At 33.3% G+C, this 23630-nt stretch overlaps 2 protein-coding genes across 3 annotated transcripts in view; one reads left to right on the top strand and one right to left on the bottom strand.

Moving 5' to 3' along the window:
- LOC119840883 (protein trapped in endoderm-1) overlaps window positions 1–17212 on the bottom strand; it is a 39686-nt gene extending 22474 nt beyond the window's left edge. For both annotated transcript variants that reach the window (XM_038367659.1, XM_038367660.1), the window contains exons 1-2: window positions 17076–17212; window positions 5440–5713 (exon numbers count right to left, since the gene is read on the bottom strand). In XM_038367659.1, coding sequence (XP_038223587.1) covers window positions 5440–5536 — 97 coding nt within the window. In that variant the 5' untranslated portion in view covers window positions 5537–5713; window positions 17076–17212. The remainder of the gene's footprint in view (window positions 1–5439; window positions 5714–17075) is intronic.
- A 374-nt stretch (window positions 17213–17586) lies between these two features.
- LOC119828269 (threonylcarbamoyladenosine tRNA methylthiotransferase) overlaps window positions 17587–23630 on the top strand; it is a 6498-nt gene continuing 454 nt past the window's right edge. Inside the window, exons 1-7 of the mRNA XM_038350383.1 lie at window positions 17587–17799; window positions 19298–19472; window positions 20503–20660; window positions 21007–21273; window positions 21504–21669; window positions 22157–22264; window positions 23100–23269. Coding sequence (XP_038206311.1) covers window positions 17631–17799; window positions 19298–19472; window positions 20503–20660; window positions 21007–21273; window positions 21504–21669; window positions 22157–22264; window positions 23100–23269 — 1213 coding nt within the window. The 5' untranslated portion in view covers window positions 17587–17630. The remainder of the gene's footprint in view (window positions 17800–19297; window positions 19473–20502; window positions 20661–21006; window positions 21274–21503; window positions 21670–22156; window positions 22265–23099; window positions 23270–23630) is intronic.

Here is a 23630-nt window from a genome sequence, read left to right as displayed (position 1 = left end):
CAGGTAAGAGACACAAATACAAAAATGTGTAGAATGAAGCCGGCAAAGAATGAGACAGAAATATACATACTATTTAATATATATTCATCTCATTTTTTTGTCGATTTACTGAAGTTTCACTTCTATAGTGTGTGAATCGCACACATACCCTTATTTTTCTTTAAGATGGCTTCATTGAAAAATTCTATATATTATTAAAAACCTACTAACTTCTATTTAACTAACTACAACACACAAATATCCACAATTATAGCATGCTCCACCTTCGACATTGAAATTGCCAGGATGTCATTTAAAAGTCGAGTTTGTATGTTTTATTACGAATTCATGATATCTTCACATAATTTCACCGGTCACGGTTTAATTTTCACGACATATATTATATACTCTGTACTTATATATAGTTATATACAAAATAAGTAGATTGACAGTTATGCTAGGTGGATATATAAAACGATATGATCACAATCAAAATCGAATATTTCTTGATTTATTGATCGTATTTATTATGTACTAGCAGTCCGCCCCGGCTTCGCCCGTGCTCGTACATACATAGCCTATAGCCTTCCTCAATAAATAGACTATCTAACATTGAAAGAATTTTTCAAATCGGACCAGTAGTTCTTGAGATTAGTTCGTTCAAACCAACAAATAAATGCTACAAAACTAACATTTAAATTAATAATTTTTTCATAACTCACGTCCTATTCCAATATTAGAATGTTTTAAAACATCTTCCATTACTGAAATTGCGCTCGAATAAGTAAAAAAATGGCGTCAATTTACACCAGAACATTTTTATCTCAATCAACACAAACAGCATAGCTTTCAACGGGGTTGCTAATTGCTTTCCATAATAGAGCAATGGGCGAACGACGCCGGGTGGCTCTATCTGTAATTGCTGTCCGTTAATTTATTATTCTATTTGCTAAAATACACGAATTTAATTACTTTGAGAGGCATGAAGTCTTTAGCTTTTTAGTACTGTTCTGAAGGCGAAGCCTAATAAATAGATAAGAATTTGAAATTTCCGAAATTCACTACAGCTATGTTAGTTCTTATTTATGTTATAGTTAGTCGGTCTGTCTCATGTTTAAGCCTTAACAACTGAACCGATTTGGGTGAAAATTGGTACAGATATGTTTTGAAACCCGAGAAATAAAATGGGCATAGGATAGTTATTATCCCGGATATTCCATAGGAACGGGAACTATGGGTAAAACTCCGTGATTCATTTCCTTTGACTACGCATTTATTATAAAAAATAACCTGGGCTCTACATTTATTTTTAACATAAACCTATAGGTAGTACGGAAATTAATTATCACAAATGCTAAGTTTTCTGTTTAGTTAACATTGAAACTGTAATATTTAAGATATTACACTTTTTATATTTACCGATGCAATTTGATGAATTTAGTTTACAAAATTAAAGTATAGTTCTTTTCTAAAAGAAAGGCCACCGTCCTTCCCCCCCCCCCCTTAGGAGGGAAACAATGTCCTATCAAACACATAAAGATTCAAGTCAATTTGTTGAAACCCGGCGGAACTATCCAGTAGCAAAGCCAAATGCAGTTGAATTGAAAAACCTCCTTTTTTCAGGGAATTGGTTGAAATTTGAAGATCGAATTGGTTGGAATCGAAGAAGAGAAGACAATCCATGGAATGTTGCCTCTTAAGAACTACAGGACAGTACATTGACATCATTGTTATATACATATTATGTAGAACTAAAATGTAAAATTGATTTTATTTTAAAAGAGCAACTACAAAGTTTCTTGCCAGCTCTTCGCTGTAGAAACTGCCTTCCGAACCGGTGGTAAATGTTAAAACTGTGTAAAATGACGATTCAAAAGTGTCTCTATAAGAAGTCTAATTGAATAAATAAATGTTTGAGTTTGAGTTTGAAAACAAAAAGAAGTATCGAAATCTTTAACGTAGTGTCAAAAATAAAACACGTTTAAAATCCCTCGTAAATGATTTTATTTCAAAATACATTAAGCCCCGTAATATTCCATTCCTCATTATTGGATCTATAACGATACTCAGAGTTTATTCAGCTTGTCATATCGTGTAACAGATGTATCAAATAGTAAATCAGTTTTTATTCACCGCGTGATTGTTGCTTCTATTTATAATCTAGGATATAGTACATTATGTCTTCGTTGCTTTCGTTGCTTCGACGACTGTTTTGTTCTTGTATATTTATAACATAACTAGCTGCGCCCCGCGGTTTCACCCGCGTAAGTCCGTATCCCGTAGGAGTGTCGGGATAAAAAGTTGCCTATATATTATTCCAGTTGTCCAGCTGTCTATGTACCAAATATCATTGCAATCGGTTCAGTTGTTTTTGCGTGAAAGAGCAACAAACACACACACATCCTTACAAACTTTCGCATTACATTTATTTGAGACCATAATATTAACGAGAACAAATGTTGGATCTTTAATAATGTTAATTAAATTACTAAAGCTGCATTTGAATTTGTAGCGATAAATTATAATTTGATACAATTGCTTCTAATTTTATATGAAACTAGACGCTCTATCTAGACGGATATCATTGTGTCTGTTTTATTCCAAGGCAACATTTTATCGGGATAAAAAGTATCCCATCACTCAAGTCAGCCGATACCCTGTCTGTATACCAAATTTCATCAAAATCTGTTCAATAGTTTAGGCGTGATTGACGGACAACCATCCAAACAAACAAAGTTCCCATATATAATATAAGCGTGAGAGTTTGATTATTATCTTTAAGTCGGAAAAATATAATAAGTTATAAAGCATTTCAATGCTATAAAACTAAAAATTAAATCTTTAAGTCGACTAAGACGTTTCCAAAACCGAAGTAGGTTTTAAATTCTATTTTTTTTTTGTTCTATACTAGATATATCTTTTTGTTCTATACTAGACAACTCCATGACTTTTCAATCGATTGGCGTGATTCTTTTTGCGTTTGATAGGAAACTCTTGTCATTTGGTACTCTTGGTACCTTTGCTCCACGGACGTCACTGCCGTTTTTAGTAGGAAAGAGTTATTTCAATATCGCACATTAATACACTCAGTATATTATAAGTCTTGTGTTTATTTCTTGAATACTATCCATAAAGATCGCCTCAAATGGTTTTTATGTAGGTACCATTATTTTTGTAAATCTACGTCTAAGTATACACTTACACTTCATTTTGGTTCAAATAAACTATATGTCATTTAAAAATTTCATATTTAAAAGTACCTACGTGGAACAGTTCAATAAATAATTATTGCTCATTTTATCTCGATTTATTCCTACTAACTGCATGTAATCTGTACTAGAACCATTGGTAAACAAACCATTTGAGGCGATCATCAATAAAGAAGGGTATACAGCAATTGACTGATAAGAATTTCACCTGATGCATTCGGGTTATCGACTTGGAGTAAATATTTGGAATGCGTCGGCTCAAATAAATATCGTAAATTTCGTTTGTATAACTGTTCCATTGAAGTTTACGCATTTACATTGTGTGGAAGTTTATTTTTTAAGGTTACAGCATTTTAAGCGCTTGGAGAAATATCGGTCAGGAGTCTGCTTTGTTTATATATCTTATTATTCTTATGTTAAGCGCATTAACCTTAGAGGTAAAGGGGTGTGGTAAAAACGGGAGTTTGTTCATTGGAGATTGTAGGTGTTTGATTGAACAGGTTAGAAATAGGGTACTAGCTAATCGAAAGTTATATTGGATATATACAACTAAAATGCAGTTAATTAGGAAGTAATAATAATTTAGTTTCAATTTCATAATAATATTCGTGTGTAATTTAATCGAAATACTTTTATGTATATCTTCATAAACTATACCGACATCTAAATATTAAATTATTTTTTTTATTTTTTATATGTCACAGTCGGCAATGGAGCTGGTGGGACGCCTGATGGTAAGCGCTACCACCGCCTATGAACATTTGTAGAGACGTAAAGTCGATTACAGACCTTACGCCTCTACAAATGGGTTGCCGACTATATATTATTATTGATAGCTACATAATAATAAGCATATAAACTTAATAAAGGATTTAGTAAGTTAAAATCTAAAAGAAGAAAATGCTCATATATTGATGTGGTTATAGTACCAGCTTCAATTCTGTATTGTTGGTTATAATCTGGATGTCAAACATATGATCATACACTAATCCTATCCTACTAATATTATAAATGCGAAAGTTTGTAAGGATGTGCGTGTGTTTGTTACTCTTTCACACAAAAACAACTGAACCGATTGCAATGAAATTTGGTACGTAGACAGCTGGACAAGTGGAATAACATATAGGTAACTTTTTATCCCGATATTGTTACGGGATACGGTCTTACGCGGGTGAAACCGCGGGCACAGCTGGTGGATTATAATTGTAGCTTGAATACATAATAATGTAAGAATAATTCTAGGCCATAAACAATACTAGCTTTCCATCCGTGACTTCGGTCTAGTAGCCGAAGGAAATGATACTGTCACGGGGGTTTTCCCGTTTAGTATCCTTTCCGGATAAAAAATATCCTATGTAATTACCTAATTTTGTCCAAATCGGTTAAGTATCTTGTTTTCGCGCGGAGAATAGACAGACAGACATACAATAGACAGAGAGAACAGAGTTACTTTCGCATTTATACTATCAATATTCTGCCCGAAGACTATAGACTAGAGAGTGATAAAGACTTTTTACTGCGGCGAAACACCTCAGTCCTATGGAAATTTAATTTGACTGCGCGGGCGCAAAGCTAGTTCGTAATAATAATTCAAATAATAACGCGTAATACCATTGTTGATTACACCTATCGTACCGGTCTTTTGAATAAGCAATATAAATATTGAATAGGAACTACTGGTATTGGACATTTTATGGCCGTGTTATGTAATCGTCTGTGTAAACAAACTTCGGGCGCTCGCTAAACACATTATTGGATATATATCAGGTCCAAGTGCATTGAGCTGTTATCCATTACTATATTAAAGTTATCATATGTATACTGTAGACTGTCTGACAGATGGGTCTATCAAAATACTAAGTGACCTGGAGATCTTTGTGACGTCATAGAAATTTTTTCATTATTTTTCTTTCCACATAAAAATGGTCTGGAGTAGTGTGGATGCACCAAACCAAGATTATCAAAATCGGCCCAGCTATTCTAGAGCGAGATCATTACGAACACTAAAATGTTTTAATAGCTAAATATCTGATAACATTTTGATCGTTTTAGACAAACAATTAATCGAAATAAAGTGATATTGATTTTATTAACAATACTGTGGGAACGTCAATTGGAAAGTTTCTTGTGTTTATTTGTTTGTAAATTTTTCGTTCGCTATAGGTACATTGCGAGCAATTTTCGGTGGCAAAATGCATGATTTGTTTTCTAAATAATTGTTACTTAGAAATAAAATATATATAAAACTTACCGATAACTCCAACCACACTAAAAATGCACGCGCAAACCGCCGCCATGATCGTCGCATCGCGCGGGTATATCGTCGCAAGCGTCGTATTCACATCCATTTTATCGACAAATCACTGGCACATCACTCAAAACCCACACATGTACACATCACAACATGAATGACATTCCTTTTTTGAAAACATTCCTTTTTTGAATGTTTCTTTTTTTAAAACCATAAATTATGCACTGCTTTCTTTCGTGCCATCTGGATGTTGTTCCGAATGCGCGGCATGAATCTGTAAAGAAACGAGAATGTGTTGAAATATTTATGGTCGACCCTTAATTGGTTATTATGGGTGTGAAATTTGTTTTGTTTTAAGATTTCATTTGAAATGATATATTAGAGAGGTTGTTAATAGTATAGTTGATTTTTGAACTTCATAATACAAGGGACTATTTATAAGTGTTTATTTTAAAATCCGTTAAGTTGTTTATAAACAAATTTGCATTGTGATATTTATGGTAGAAAAGTGATGATAGATTATAATAAAGAAAGTTTAATTATAAACAAAGAGACATCTACTCATATAAATAAGCATAGTATAAATATATTTAATTAAAATAATGAGGAAGTCGATACGCTTCAAACACAGTAGCAAGCTACTATTTAATCCAGAAAATCTACAGTACGGTGAGTGGTGGAGTAAAAGGCCCGTGGACCTTACCTCACTTATCCCAGACCATCCCATTCCTTCTTTCTAGTCGTCAATCCTTTGCGTTGCCTACAAAGGCTACCCCTTTCCCGTTAAAAGCGGGCAACACATTCGCAGAGCCAGTACCGTCTGTTTATGGGTTATGGTGATCGCTTACCATCAGGCGAAACAATTGTAAAAGGTTTGGGCAAATTGGACGAAATGTAAATGATTTCTTTATATTAATACTAGCTGTCCGCCCCGGCTTCGCCCGTGTTATAAATGTAGCCTATAGCCTTCCTCAATAAATGGGCTATCTAACATTGAAAGAATTTTTTCAAATCGAACCAGTAGTTCCTGAGATTAGTGCGTTCAAACAAACAAACTCTTCAGCTTTATAATATTACTATAGATAATATAGTATATAATATAAGAACTACATAGTGTAAATGCAATTTTGTCCTAATGAATTCGCTGATATTTCGATTAACCATAATCCTAAACTAAGCAAAGCTTGTACAGTGGAACGTATTAACTTATTTCTTGCTATTTAAAAACGCACGCATGTAAAAAATTCTATACAATTCATTAAAGTCGAATTTACGTAAAGTGGCGCAGCCATAGTAACCAACCACTCCGCCACTGGGTCTTACTCATCATATAATGCATATATAACATTTCAAAAGCCTACAAATTATGACATAATAATCTCGATAACTGGCCCACGGTGAACGAGTACAATACACTCAAGTGATACAGTCATTAATTCACTCGCAAGTCACTCGCTCATTACCATCCATTTACATATATCTCGCACGAAAGGATAACACGCTTCCCGTATTAACATACAAAACACTATGCCCATTTCCATTGACACAGATACGCATCGGACTTGCATACGAGCATGTAGACCGAGATGGTTCTATGCTCTATGGTTCCGGTGTACGGTGTGCATAGAAACTCCATGGTTAAAAAAGCAATTATGGAAGTTGTATGTAGAAATTACAGAAGGTATGTATGAATATGCTTATCGTTGATTTAATTATCATTGTTTGATGTTAATGGCCTCTACCTACAAAACTGGAAGTTCTTTGTGTTTTCACTTACAAATTAAGGGAAAAGACACACGTAGCAAGGACACCTTGGTTAAACAAACGTATGGGCCGTGGAAGCGATATCTTTTGTTATCGTACCAAAATTTATCCTGAGAACTTTTCTTAAAAGGCTGTGAAAGCTTCGAGATTTTATAGCAATAAAATGTAAGCAATTGGCAAATGTTGAAGATGCATTACGTAGTTATCGAGTTTTTGAATCTAATCATTCTTGTAAATATTAATAAACAATTAAAAGTAAAAGTGTTATTGGTAGATGACAAGCAGGCCCCAAGTCAAGGGCGAAGTTTATAGTCCAGCTCGCTCGTGACTCTGAATATAAACGACACGATCAGTGTGCTGTGTGACACCTTATGTGTGCACTCAATGGATGCTTAAAATAGTTTCCCATCCGTATGGTACTATGGGTGCAGTTGGAGCTAGGGATCAGAATATTGGATTTTATGTCGATGGTGTAAGGTCCAGTTTTATTTTGCATATCGTCCATAGTTACCAGGGATATGTGCAAATTGATAAAATGACAAACTTTATTAACAGTTTAGGAATGCTTTCCCCATTTTCCTCTTGCTCTACACTTCTTAAGAGAAGCTCGAGAATTTTTTTTTCTAAGTAGATATTATTGAGTATTATTTTTCCCTTTATATTGGTAGGACGGATCGTATAAAACATTCCGATATCTTATTTTCAAAAGAAATTCAGATGTAAGCCCCCTAATTTACGGACCGTTGACATATCAATATGAAATCTATATGTAAAAACAGTATGTGACGAAATGGTTATAATGAATTCAGTCAATCGATCCTTCCAAATCTTTGTCTTTGAATATTTTAAAGTATTTATTGCCACGGCAATTATGCTTTTTTATTGATAGTAAATAATATTATACATATATCATACATATATTAATATTAGTAATATTATAAATGCGAAAGTTTGTAAGGATGTGTATGTGTTTGTTGCTCTTTCACGCAAAAACAACTCAACCGATTGCAATGATATTTGGTACGTAGATAGCTGGACAATTGGAATAACATATAGGCAACGTTTTATCCCGATATTTCTACGGGGTCCGTATTACGCGGGTGAAACCGCGGGTGCAGCTAGTTATAATATATACATACTTCCTTAACACATTTTTTTAATATATACCAAATGGATATGAGATTAGTTAATAGTTTAAATCACTTTAAATAATTTTATTTGGCCATTACGTGGTGCATATTATTTAAAATTGTAATTGGATTTACCTGTTTGCTCATGTGTCCCCAATACATTGAATACGTCTCGACGACGTCGTCACAAAAGGTAAGGAAAATGATACTTTATAATTTCTTACTATTTATTCCATGAAATTAATTTAAATTTCAGTATTTAAACCTATCTCTTTCGCCATACTGCTATTTCGTCAAATTTATATACACTAATATTAAAACGAGGAAACCTTAGTATTCTTGTGTGTTTATAACGTTTTGACAGAAAACCAGCATAATAACTGTGTTTGCCCGAGAGTATAAATGATAGGTCCAGTTTCGGATCCCAATGATGATTGTTGTAAACATTGCAATCTGGTAGGGTAAAGACGATCACAAAGGAAACCCCATTAGTGAAACAGATGTAAAATCCCAGCCCCATACCCCATAAAGCTTTTTATAAAGGACCCTTACCTAATTACCTCCAATAAGAATCTTAAAACCTAATCCTTAGAATTTGGCTTTAAGGAATTCTCACAAGTAAAGGAATAACTCCCACTTAGGGAACCACTATATACCCCAACCATGGAGGTCCCTACACCAGAACTATTAAAACACCCATTAAGGTCCAAATAAAACGATAAATATGCCCATTGCATTAGTTGCATGCAATTAAGATTATTTCGAAAGTGGTCACTCGTATCCTGTATGTTAGTCATCAGTGAGTAACATTTTAAATGTGATTTGGACTTCCCTTTGACGAATTTTTAACACGCTTTCATTGGCTTCACTTGTGTTTGTATGTAAACAGCAACTACAGAGTAAAAATATCTCAACTACAGAGTTTCTAGTCGGCTCTTCTCTGTAGAAACTGATTTCCGAACCGATGGTAAATGTTAAACTATGTTATAACGATTCAAATATGCTTCATTATTATGAGAATAATATATATTTGAGTTTGAGTTTAACCGTCTCCTTTTAGAGTCGATTTTGACTCATTTTAAACGGACAGATATAATTAAAACTTTTATATTTATCAATGATCGGTGACAATACAATAAACTCATGAGTTATTTTTTTTATTTTTATAAGGATAGCCAGAGAATTTTCTTACATATATTTATTTATTTATTTATTTATTTATTTATTTACACATACTGTTTTGCATATGCAAGTGGGGAATTTAATTGATTCTATCATAAAATAATTTTAGTTGTATATTATTACTAGTTTTATACCACGTAATACAAAAGATAAAGTTTAAATCAGAAATGAATAGAATAACGTAAAATGATTCCGTACTTTCATAAATTCTCTAAAACTTGTAAACCATTTTTGTAAAGGTTTGATTTGATTATATATTCACTACGTTATTATATTTAAATCAAGAGCATTTGAAACAGATTCATGAATTTATTGTGTAGATGTAAAATACTAATTTGGTGAAATACGACACCCTTAGTATACATACTATTACAATATTGCTTTAAAATTTAAGAGGAAACCGATTTTTTTCAAATTTCAGCAAAACTCAATAACTACATGTACAATTGATACTCCTTTTAGCAGTTGGTCAAAAACCGGTCGTCTTGGGGGAGGAGATTAAAGTCAGTGCCAGCCCACACTATCAAATTTATTGCTTCTATAATTTATTATTGAATGCATAAACTATTACTGTTTTCCGTAAATATCTGATAGATTGAATAGAATAATATTGTAATAAATATAACGTTTTGTGATTATTATTCTTAAAACCTTCGTAAGTCGTCACTTACTACACGTCTGTAAGGACGTCACTTGTACAGTTTAACGGAAAGTTAACTCATATTTAGTAGAAATGCATGGAGTTTCCAGAGGGGAATTAAGGGTTCCCCGTCTCCCGGCTATCTTCACAATTAAAAATAATACATCTGTTATTATATTTTTGTCATAAACTTAAATTGATTACTTACTAAATATTTTACTCGTCAGAGACATGTAAAAGTTACAAAGGAGCCACTTAACCATCTTATCTTATGTAAAACACAAAAATTGTCAATCAATATATATAAATTTTGATAATTTAGTACCGCAGTAGTAAATATTAGAGGTGAGTTTATAGGAAGCACCATAGTTCTTATTAAAAACACATACTTGTGCAAATTAATTGATCTAGGTATCTCACTAACACGCCATCTACCTAGAGTTGATGGAAGTCTCACATTTCGTGTGAACGTTCAATTCACTTTACTTCATTGCCAATTATTTTTGATGTTGGTTAACACTATGTGGGACATAAGTGGTTAACATAGATCAAGTATATCATTAAGTTATTGTTATTTATACTTACACAATATTAAACGGTTTTATTACGTGTTTTATTATAATGCCACTAAAATCTAGTTTACATATACAACCCCTCATAAAACATACCGTCAGGGAATCCACAAAAAGGTTGGGTTTTACCAACGAACGAAGGTTTTAGCGTAATGACAGATGTCGATTCAATTCCATCGAGCTTTGTGTACTCTGTGACTAATTTGCTAAGAGCCGAACACAATATCATAAGTACTTAGAACTAATATTTATATGTAATTGGTATTCCCATACAGGTATTCCCTTATTGTATATAAACACATATAATATAAGATCGACAATTTATATTGGAAAATACTGATGACTTTGATAAATAATTTAATGAATAATAATAATTTTTGTGACCAAGACAATTATATCCAATAAATAAATTTTGTATTAAATAGTCTATAAAGTATCAAAACTCGATGACATGTGACTTAGCCAGCTATACTGCTATATAACAATGCTGATAAATATTGCTTTAATAGCTAAATAAATTGAAATGTTTATTTGGAATTCAGTTAAGCAACCCTCAAAATACTACTAGTCAATCGCTCTGACATTCCCAACGATATTTCAACAAACAAACGACCCTGACCAAGGGTCGTATGTTTATACTTGGGGTTGATTTAAATGGGGACAGAAATAAACGAACAGAAACTTGGTCCTGAAGATCTTGTTCAGACAAATTGTTCATTGCAGTTAATACAAGTAATATCAAAAGTATTCTTATTATTTATTTTAGCATTACCATATATATTACTAGGGTACATGACTTAGAAATGAATGGGCAGTTTGAAGGGGAGTATAGTATAAATTTAAATACACACGCGCGCAAAGCGGTAAGCAGAAAGCTATAAGAAAGTTATAGTATGAATAATCAGCTCGAAATAAGACATCTGCAATCAGAGAGAACGAGTCGAGCTTTTGGTGTCGAATAAAAGGTGTGGTAAACCATTGTTTACCCAAGGTCATAACGATTAGGGGACGTATACGCTATATGGGGTTAATCTGTTATTATTATTATGGTTATCTCAATTAACGCTTCGATTTCAAACCATTTCCATTGTGTTTTGAACACTATATTAATATGCGGGAGTGTTTATCTGTGCATGTCGGAATTGAGCAATCGATTGAAGGAAGTTTTTACGAAACTTTAGGCAGAAAAAGTGGGACAGACGATTTTCTCCAGGTTCATCGGACTAAACCTTATAAACAGGCAAAAGTGTTAGTTTGGGTGTGGAAACTCGTCTATTAAGTGCAATAATACAAATTATATTTACGCCGCTTGAAGTCGCTACCTGGCAACTACAGACACCTACTCTTAGCCACAGATAATATAATCCTACAGGAGGTTTATGTTGCCTGAATGCCATCACGAATACTCCAATAACCCAAGCTCTAGGCTCACGTACGCCAAAAACGCCATGATTCACCCATAACGTAAGAGTTTTCAGGAAATATAAAAACAAAATGGCCGATTGTGAAACGATGACGCAAAGCACGGCAGACGAGTGCTTGTATTTTGGGTTGAGATCATTCAATGCAATGAGATGTTCGGTTGCGTAAATAACTTCACTCGTGATTGATATGAAATTGACTTGTTATTTCATACTATCAATTGACAAGGTTGATTCTGCTTTGTCAAAACATTTGTTAGTACTTGCCGGAGCTCATAGTTATAATTTTTTTATAAGTCATAGTGGGCAACTGAGTTGGTAGCTTGCCTGTTAGTGAGCGATACCCCTCCAAATTTTCATGGATGGACGCTAATGAACATTTCAAGAGATAGGGCCTCTGCAAATGCGTAGCTTGCTGTTATGGGATAAAAGATGAGGATTGACGAATGGAATAAAGAAATGCACTAAGAAGGGAAGAGGATACGTGCCTCCGTTAGCAGTTAGGAGGATTTAGGTTAAATTATAAAGTATCTTAGTAAAATAACCTATAAGTAAAGTTTCATATAGTACATACTACAGTACAGTACTAAGAGAACTCTTCATTCAGTTTTTTTTTTGGTATAAACAATTCATTAAATAATTTAATAAATCAGGTTTAAAATGAGCTGCAAACTCTTTTAAGACGTACAATGCAACACAAGGACTGAAATAACGTTGTATATATTTAAAATGAACAAATAGTGATTAGATACAAAGTAAATGTTTGTAGAAATTCATCAAGCAAATGCACTTTTCGATGACAGCTTATTGTGCGAATCTAGAACGAAATATTTACATAATACTCTGAATTTCATAAACAATATGAATATTTTATAAATTAAAAGATTTAAGTATTTTTTAACAGGTATAGTCTCTCACAAATTGGTAATCTACATTAAATGGGAAAATATTAAGAATTTATTATGAAACTGCGATGCTACTGCAAGATTTAAATATATTTTCTGTTTTAGCCTTAATTCAATCAAGAGCAAGTAGGTCATAACTTCTTTTATGTAGAATTTTTCAGACATCTTATAATTTTTAATATTATAAATGCTCAGGAACTAATTCTGGTATCTACGTTTGATTAAAGGCACCCAAAATCAGCAACCCAAAGCAAAAGCAAGTATTTCTATGGCTCGTGTATTATTATGGAACATAAAATAGGCCTCTGACAAGTATTATCAAAATTTGTTCAGTGGTTATCGAGTCAGAGTTAAAAACATCATTACAAAACTTTCGCGTTTATAATGTTACAGTAAGGCCAATATTTTAAAGAAAACATATTCTAAAATATCATAACAAATACGCTTATGTTTTCCAACATAATACGTAATTGGTTGTAGTATCTTTATCATAAGACAAAATACAATTGCGACTCCTAATTAGTCACTGTATGTGGGACAGCCATCCTAGGCAATTAGTGTTGCCGGCTGTGACGCAACGCAGTAAATACTCTTTGTTATGACCACCGAGCTCTATCCTCTATGCTCAATTTATGGCTAGAAGTGCTAAAGCCTAATTTATGCTATGATTATCTGTGCCAGTTCTTTCATTATTTTCCATGCAATTCGTTACGCGTATCCGTGCTAACTGCATGTGTATATAATTATTTGGCAAGTTAATAACGGTATATAGAGTATTTTACAGTTACACAGTACATTAGCGAACGGATAATCTGGTGAATAGGTTTTTTTTTCAATTTAATTGTCAACCTTAAATGTCCGGAGGAAGGAAGTTATATCCACTTTCCTTTATTCAAATTAAATCTTCTTTTTATATTAAATGTTGGGTAATTTCTAAGTAGGTAGGCCTCTTCAAAACAAAATGAACATTGTCATCATGGAAATTACTTAAAACCTGAAGACATCAATATATAAACCATTCATACTTCAATCATTCGGTAATTTATCTAGTGTAATTTTTCTAGTATTTCTCACATTTTAACCCAATTTCATAACTGAGTATGTGTACTCGTAATTAGACAAATTAACGGATCCCTATCGGGAACAAGGTAGGGGCGTCTTATTCAGTGAGGTAGTTAAGATGAATTATCATTGTAACGATAACACTCACTAACTAAAAAGTTGATCTTAATTAAGCGAAACTGAACAAGTAAGAGCAGTGGTGGCTCAGTGGTGAGGACCTTGGACTTCGAAATCGATAAGTCGGAGTTCGAGACCAGGCGAGCGTAAAAGAAATAAATTGATTTTTCAATTTATCTGCACATGTGGATAACATCACCACTGCAACCCGCACTTGGCCAGCGAGGTAGATTATGCCCTAATCCCTCATGGGAGGCCTGGGTCCCAGCAGTGGGAACATATATGGGCTGATGATGATGATGATGATGAACAAGTTTGAGCAAGACATTGAAAAATCAATGCTATTTAATGTGAAGTTAGATGGAAAAACATTGGTAGCGATTAATTTTAAGGAGTAATTAAGTAAAAAAAAAATATAATAGTTAAAAAAAACTAAAAAACACGCTTTAACAAAAATCATATTTTGCAAATTGAAAACTGGAATAATTTTATCAAATTAGTGTATTGTCATCGGTCCTCAATAAATCTACAAAGTTTGAACGAAATCTGGCCGTTTAAAGTGGGTTAAAATCGCGCCCAAAGAAGACGGTTACAAACAAACATACAGGTGAAGCTAATAAAAAGCGTGTAAAAAAGTGCGAAGTAATTTTAATTTAAATTAAAATATGTGAATAAAAATTTTATTCAAAAACCTATTTTGAACGTTAGCTTTATCAATAACAGCAATGTAAGTATTTTATGCGGCCAAGTTTTACTACGCCTTCAAGGTATAAACTATCCTTTAATTGCTAAAATTTATCAAAATCGATTCACTATTTTATATACATGTATACAGATTGCTTATATTTATAATTATATTGAGGACAAAGGTCGTGTTCATTCATGCCCTTTTGAATCTGTCCGAAAAACCGATCTTTAAAAAAACGAATAGGCGAGTGCATTTTTCTACATATTTGCGTGTACCTTATTCGCCTCGATATTCGCACGAATGTGTAAATACGACATAAAAAGCCATAAACTATTTAATAATGTTTATTTACATATCACTGGTAGCAAGATTTTTGTAATAAAGTTCAATTTGCTTGCATTATATTGAATTAAAAAAGGTTGTATATGAATCATAGATACATACATGAAGTTTTAGCATATATAATTAGGTTTCTTTTCAAACATGGTATCTACACTGAACTAGTTAATTATTGGCCTACACGCACGTGTCTAGGTCTAGTAATTCAACAGTTAGTACTTAAGGAAATGGTACATATCACATATTCAATTATTCAGTATATCTTATTATTAATTTTAGCTCGAAATTGGCACACTTATCGCGAATTTAAGACCGCGAAAGATCACTCGATAACTTCCGACCTATGACGTTTAGAACAATATTTTATAGTGTCATGTAATGATTATTAACAGTAATGGTGTTAATTTTTTGATAATGTACGTGACTCGACTGGATTTGAGGATTTTATGTAAGATAGATAGTTTCAAAGGAGGATATTGTAATATATATCAGGAACTATGTTTATCTTACATAGATTTATTATATTTTTGATAATAATAAAAAGGTGAAGAGTTCATTCCTTAGATTTACTGGACCGATTGAAATAATCTTCGATGTGTACGTAGTATTTAATATTGTAACTATTTTTGATAAAATATCGTAACCATAACAATACATATAAATATTGCGTCCTTTGCAGATACAATGTACATCGTAAAATTATAATTAATGGTAGAATGTAAATTCTCTCAAGGGCGGGCTAGATTCTCGTGAGATGTATCCAAATCGATCCAGTTATTTAGGCGTAAAGAAGAGACGGATAGACAGAGTTACTTTTACATTTATAATACTAGTACAGATTATACAAACCGTGGTGTACATTCAAGTTGCAGATAAAATCTGCACTTTCTTGCCCTAACATTATCTACGCTATATGGTCTTAAGAAATTGTAATACACTAGGGTGAGTTTATGGATATGGGGGAAGTAGCATACGTAGGGTGAACTGTATGTAATCGTCACTTCCATAAAGATTTTGTGTTCGTTCCGAACCTATCAATATTACTTAACTTCTTGTCGATCTAATTATGATTTTATTTCTATCCAAGTAAAAATGTACAAATTATGAATCTTAGTTTCGTAGATAGGTTTGAATTATAACATCAAGATGTAACATAAAGCATCTTAATTTATCTATATCTTACCAGAAATATTACATTAAAAGTTCTAGAAATTAAGTGTAAACAATATAGATATCCTATTGCAGAAAGGTCGTTGTGATATCATTTATAAAATTGTACAATTACAATATTTAAAGATATTTTATAAGTAGTTTCAAGTTCCTATTTGCTAGACAATAGAATGTTGAACGAATATCCGAAATTGGGATAAAGGCAGGTGGTGACCGCACAACCGGCGCGTGCGACACGGGGTCGCTTCTTTACTTTTTGTTATTAATACTTTTTTGTAATGGTTCCCCAAGGTTCTTATGGAAATATGGATTAGAAATAACGAATTAAGTTTTGTGTATTAAAATAGTTCAAGAAATTTTAAAGTTTTAATCGCGAATAACAATAAACGTATACACAAATTAGTTTTGCTGCACAATTATATAAATGCAAAATATTTATATTTCAATAATCTTTTTCTAATTTTGTTATGTCATAATTACTTTGAGAAATAGTAGTGATTTAACATTGTATTTTAAAACCACCTACAATATCATTAACATAATGTTAGTTTTAAGTTTTAAAAGGTTTCAAGAATACCTGCATCATTCTTTCACTTTATTTTTTCTTTGTCGCTATTGTAATACTATACATATTTAAAGCACTTACCAGTAAAATTAGCCAGGTATAGACTAATTACATATAATAAAACAAACACAAAGTTTTTACGATCACAAAAGTTCTGTTGAACTAACAATGTTTACACAACTATTCCCTCAGAAATCTTCCGCGCTACTGTCGAAAGTTGTTATAAAATTTCATGACAAACGATTGGTTAGGAAACGGCGCGCTGTCACTTTCTGACATCAACTTCCGCTTGATTTTGACGTACCTAATACTGCGGCATTCAATGTGAATTCTCTGTGGGACTTGTCATGAGTGTATCCTAGAAGTCATAGAATGAGATTTCGAGATTTAGAGATTTCAATCTATCAAAATAGACTCGACTTCTGTATGTAATATAACAACTAGAACCAAAGTAAAACAACATATAAAAATAATCCATAGACAATAATGTGATAATGATGTTTGGAGGAGGACTATGCATATTTTATCTTTGGTGTCATAGCTCTAGTTCCTTAAATTAAAAAAAAGGTTATTGTTTATATGTCAATGTCAATGCCACAGTTGTGAATTGTCAATTGTGATAAAAATAAAATAAAAATGCCAGCTGCATTTGCGGAGATAATTGATGATATTGAAGATTTAATATCTTCACAGGATATCACTCCTAAAGAAAGATATGCGAGTAGAAAAAATGTGAGCATACGTTCTAAACGGCGTGAAACCAAAGAATCTGTTGAAAAAGTTGTCTTGGAAAGTGTTGTCCCAGGTATAACCTAAAACCCTGTGTTTTTATGTTGAATATTTTTAGAAGTATAATGCAATATATTGTATTAGAAAATATGTTAAGATTTAGTTCCATTCAATTTATCTGTGTGTAATAAGAGTTGTTAAAATTTAAACAACACTCAATAATAAACATTTTTTAAAATCAATAATAATTAACTCTTTTGTACACCAAGAAAATCATTACAAAAGAAATACAGCCAAAATAGGATTATTGTACAAAAGGCAGTCTTATCACTAACAAGTGATCTCTACCAGTCAATCTTTGATGTAGGAAAATTTTAAGAGAGTGTAATTTTGGAGGTGTAATTTATTTACACCTCCATAAGTGCGAACTTTTTAAATAATATAAATAAGTTTTTAAATAATACATAAAAATATACACATAAGATATGAATACAAAAAATAGTATGTTTAATAATTAACAGCAATAAATCTTGATTCATAATGACACATAATAACTTTTAACCAATCTATCAAAGCAAGATATTGTTTGTGCATGTTTCATTGAATGAGGCATTCCAAAGATTTACATCACGCACCATGAAAGAAGAATGATATAAGTTTGAATGATGAGATGGAATCAAAAAGAGAAAGAGAAAATGTTCATCTCAACACAAGTCCATTGGAGGATAGAAACTTAAATCTCTCCTTTAGATAAATGGGCGTTCTAACATCAAACAAAATGCAGTAAAGTAGGTGCAAAATGTGTGCATTTCGACGTAGGGGTATTGGGAGCCATTTTAGTTTGGAATGAAAGTAGGACACGTGACCATATTTACGCAAGCCAAATATAAGCCTTATGCAGAGGTTTTGCAGGCTTTCAAGGGCATCTAATTGGCTTTCAGTAAGATCAGGTTAGGCACAGTCACAATAATCTAGGATACAAAGAAGTAAGGTTATCTCAGCAGAGTTTTCTGTAACATATTCTCGTATAATTGTTTATTCAATTCATATAAAATAAATGATTGTATGCTATATATTGTGAACACCTTTTAACAACCAAATTGGGTTTATAAAATATTTTATTATGTTTTGTTTGAACTTTATTTTTATAGTTTCTTCAGAGACAATATTCTATTACCAAATAACGAGATGTCATTATTTAAGAACATTGACAGATTGTTTTTAAAAATTCATCTGAAGCACTCATAAATGTCTTTACATAGTTTTCATATATTACAAACTAGCTGCAGCCTGCGGCTTGAGTTGCACAGCAAAGATATGTACCAAAGTGCATACAGACCTAATCAGCTGATTTACTTGAAAGACTAACAAGTCATCTTGCAAACATACATAATATTTTATAATATTAATAGGCTTGTTGTGCCACAGTGTTGTTACCAAATTCCTCAAAAACAGCTGGATCAATTTTATATTTAAATCCATTGTTCATAGTTCTTACCGTTTTTGATAAGAGTAAGGCAAAACAAGATTTACCTGGTCAGTTACTTTATATACATATTATTTTATCTATCTAGGCACTCAAACTATCTATGTGAAAACATGGGGGTGTGCTCACAACAGTTCAGACTCAGAGTACATGGCAGGGCTGCTCGCCGCTCACGGTTACCAGCTCACAGAGGACAAGTGGCAAGCACAATTGTGGCTACTTAACTCATGCACTGTTAAGAATCCCGCTGAAGATCATTTCAAGTGAGTCATTATGATCATGAATGAAAAAATGTCCTTACAACTATACATTCATATATATTTATTACGTTTTTGAGTTGTGGTCTTTGGAATTTTTCAATAAAGGGTATTTAGTAGAGATGCCACGAATATTCGGCAGCTATTCGGTATTCGGCCTATTCGGCCACTTTTCAGCTATTCGGTATTCGGCCGAATAATACGTACTATTCGGCCGAATACCGAATAGCAAATCAATGAAAAAAAGACACATCATATTACTCAAAATTATCTATTTATTTCCAAATTACAACTCTTTAGTAATTAAAATTGATCAGTGGTAAGTTGTGATGGATAAAAACAAGCTTTTCAGCATTTATTCGTAGCAAACGACTACGCTTTTCATCGTAAATGATACCAGCCTCAGAAAATAACCTCTCACTATACACGCTACTTCCAGGAGAAGAAAGATACACTTTAGCAAATTTCGAAATGTTTGGGTATTGTTTTTCGTTTGCTAACCACCACTTGTAAGGATCGGCCTTCCTATCTAGGCGACTATCCTTGACGTGATTTACTCGCAATTGAATTGAAACAAATAGCCATCGATCTCCTGCCGCGCCAACGCAACGAGGAAAACAGGTTTTTACTTGTCTTATTCCAGCGAACGCGCCCCCGACAAGCATGTATTTCGTGCCGAATATTCGGTGGCCGAATATTCGGCGCTTCGGCCGACAGCGTTGCCGAATATTCGGTATTCGGTATTCGGCCAATCAACTATTCGTGGCATCTCTAGTATTTAGCAATAAATATTACGATCATTCATATCTAGAACAAAAAAACATTTTATACTATTGCCAGCCACAAGAATTATATCTGTCCTGCTTCCAGTTTCTTATCTTTCCTACCAAAGACATGTATGTATATGGCTTCAAACACGCTTTTAATAACTTCACCTGAATTTATGTATCTTACTTACAAGTTTTTTTTTATCAAATAATCAAATACACATAGAAAGGCAATGTTTTTCATATTTTTCATTCACATATTCTTATAGGAATGAAATCGAACTAGGCGAGAGCCGGGGTATCCACGTAGTCGTAGCGGGCTGTGTGCCGCAAGGTGCGCCGAGGGCGGAGTACTTGCGGGGACACAGCGTTGTGGGGGTGCAGCAAATTGATCGAATTGTTGAAGTCGTTGAAGAGACATTGAAAGGTAAAATTAAACTGTATGTATGTTTGTGTGTGTTTATTTAGTATTCAACAGATAATGGCATTTGGCAGCGGAAAAAAGAGGATTTTCCATTTTATTAAATATGTATATAAAAATTTCGGATAAAGCATATAGTGATAGACGTGAGCTAACTGTAATATGTAAAACATATAACAGAACATTTAAACCCTTTGTTACAAATTATTATTATCAAACTATATCAAACTGATTTGAATAAATGACTTGTGAAGTGGCAGGAGGTTAAATGTTTTTTTTTAACCTCAGTCATCAATTCATCTAGTCTTATGATGTTTAATGCGATTAAAACATTTTATCACACAATTACCAGGTCACACCGTCCGACTGTTTGGTGCAAAGAAGACCATAGAGGGCCGGAAAGCGGGAGGGGCGTCCCTCCTCTTGCCAAAAGTGCGGAAGAATCCTCTCATAGAAATCATACCCATCAACACGGGATGTCTCAACCAGTGCACATATTGTAAGACGAAACACGCCCGAGGGGAGTTGGGGAGTTACCCTCCGGAGGAGATAGTGGAGCGAGCGATACAGTCGTTTAAAGAGGGAGTCGTGGAAATATGGTTGACTAGCGAAGATACAGGTTAATTAATAACTTATTTTGGATAAATTGTCCTATTTTATGTAAAGTTGTGTGAAGGTACTCAGTAAATATTTTATATCACAGAATGTATCTAACTACTAACTACGACTTTGCCTTTTTTTAAACACATTGTGTTGTTAAGAATAGTGAAGCTATTAATGCTTATCCTTTAAAAAAATTTAGTTGGACATTATAATATTTATTTTGAATTTTCAAACCCTGCATACTAGGCACGTACGGGAGAGACATAGGCACATCCCTACCCGAGCTACTCTGGAAGCTGGTGGACGTGATCCCAGCAGGGTGTCGGCTGCGGCTCGGAATGACCAACCCGCCTTATATCTTGGAGCACCTGCAGCAGGTGGCCAGCATCATGCACCATCCGAGGGTTTACAAGTGAGTTGCAATGCCATATTATAATATATTCAGTATTATTCAAAACACATTGCATACTGGTTTCTCAGGATTATACAAAACACATTATATACCTGTTTCGCAGCATTATACAAAACACATTATATACCTGTTTCGCAGCATTATATAAAACACATTATTTACCTGTTTCTCAGCATTATACAAAACACATTATATACCTGTTTCGCAGCATTATACAAAACACATTATATATCTGTTTCGAAGCATTATACAAAACACATTATATACCTGTTTCGCAGCATTATATAAAACACATTATTTACCTGTTTCTCAGCAATATACAAAACACATTTCATACTTGTTTCTGGGAACAATACAAAAGACATTTCATAGCTGTTTTTTCAGCATTATAATACAACACACATTTCAGTCTTATACAAATCACCTTGCATACTTCTGTCTCAGCATTTTTTTAAATTTATTATACCGAAAACATGGTATATTCCAGATTCCTGCACGTGCCTGTACAGTCAGGTAGCGATCAAGTGCTGGCGGATATGAAGAGGGAATACACAAGAGCGGACTTTGAAAAAGTTGTGGATTTCTTGAGAGAGAAGTGAGTTACTTATTTTTTTCTGTATCTGTGGTCTAAACTAATATCGTAAAAAGGTAACATGTCTGTTTTTGTATGTATGTTTGTAATGTTTTCACACAAAACTCTTTGGACCAATTTTAAAAATTCTTTGCCTTGCATTATCAATGAGTAATATGAATTATATATGTACCACGGGCGAATACGGGGCGCACCGCTAGTAATGCATAATTTTTTTATTGTCAGATATAGGGAGGGGGTGGAGGGGGGGTCCATATTTAGATATTCTGATTTTTAAATAGATTTTTATTAAATTACCTTGAAAATGTTTGTTTAATACATTTTTTTCTCTTTCTGTTGAAGTAGAATTGTCATTTATTTTCATGATTTAAAAAAAAGTCACTTAACTTTTCGATGTGAAACATCTATAGCCGCACGTAAAACCGATTTCTGGCGTGGCGACGCGTTGCCACGCTATACGATGGTATATATATATACAGTCTATACGCAGTAGTGTGTACGGTGTAATATTTTATTTTATCATTATGACATATTTAGTTCCTATCACAGTCTGTTCTTTTCTGCGTATTACTTTTACAAAGTAATGTCGGTGTTTCACATCTGCCAGGTGTCCCGTGACGGCTCACATTTTTTTTTTTTAGTTACATAAAGGTGAAGAGTTTGTTTGTTTCTTGAAACGGATTAATCTCAGGAACTCCTAGTCGGATTTAAAAAATTGTTTCACTGTTTGATAGTCTATTTATGTAGGAAAGCTATAGACGGATAGTCTATATAATAGCACGTACCACGCGGATGAAACCGCGGTGTATAGCTAGCTAATTATGATATTATATTCCAGAGTGCCCGGCATGACAATAGCGACGGACATCATATGCGGCTTTCCGACAGAGACCGAGAAGGACTTCGAGGACACTATGGCGCTCTGCAAGAAGTACCGGTTTCCATCTTTGTTTATAAACCAGTTCTTCCCGAGACCTGGGACTCCAGCGGCTAACATGCAGCGGGTACATTTATTTATGCAATTTGACTTTTAGAAACGCCTTTGAATCGTCATAATACAGAAAAATAATTATACCATAGTATATTCTATACGTTATGTATATATTATCTGATTTCGATTGTGTTTTAATATTCTCTATTGGATAAATAATTATCATTTAAGATACAGATGTTGCTTTTCATAATTTAGCAAATCTCGTTTAGGTAACGAATCCTAAAATTTCGATTTACTTAGAAACGACGCACATTCGAAAGGATTGTGCATTGGTGTTCGTACGTTGTTTATTCAATGTTCCAACTACCCTCTCTTTGTTAATAATCCAACTAACTACATAAAGGTAATTGCGTAGAATTTCAGTACATTCTTATT

This window comes from Zerene cesonia, chromosome 7 (genome assembly GCF_012273895.1).
Source record: "Zerene cesonia ecotype Mississippi chromosome 7, Zerene_cesonia_1.1, whole genome shotgun sequence".
NCBI lineage: Eukaryota > Metazoa > Arthropoda > Insecta > Lepidoptera > Pieridae > Zerene > Zerene cesonia.
This window is presented reverse-complemented; position numbering and strand designations above follow the sequence as displayed.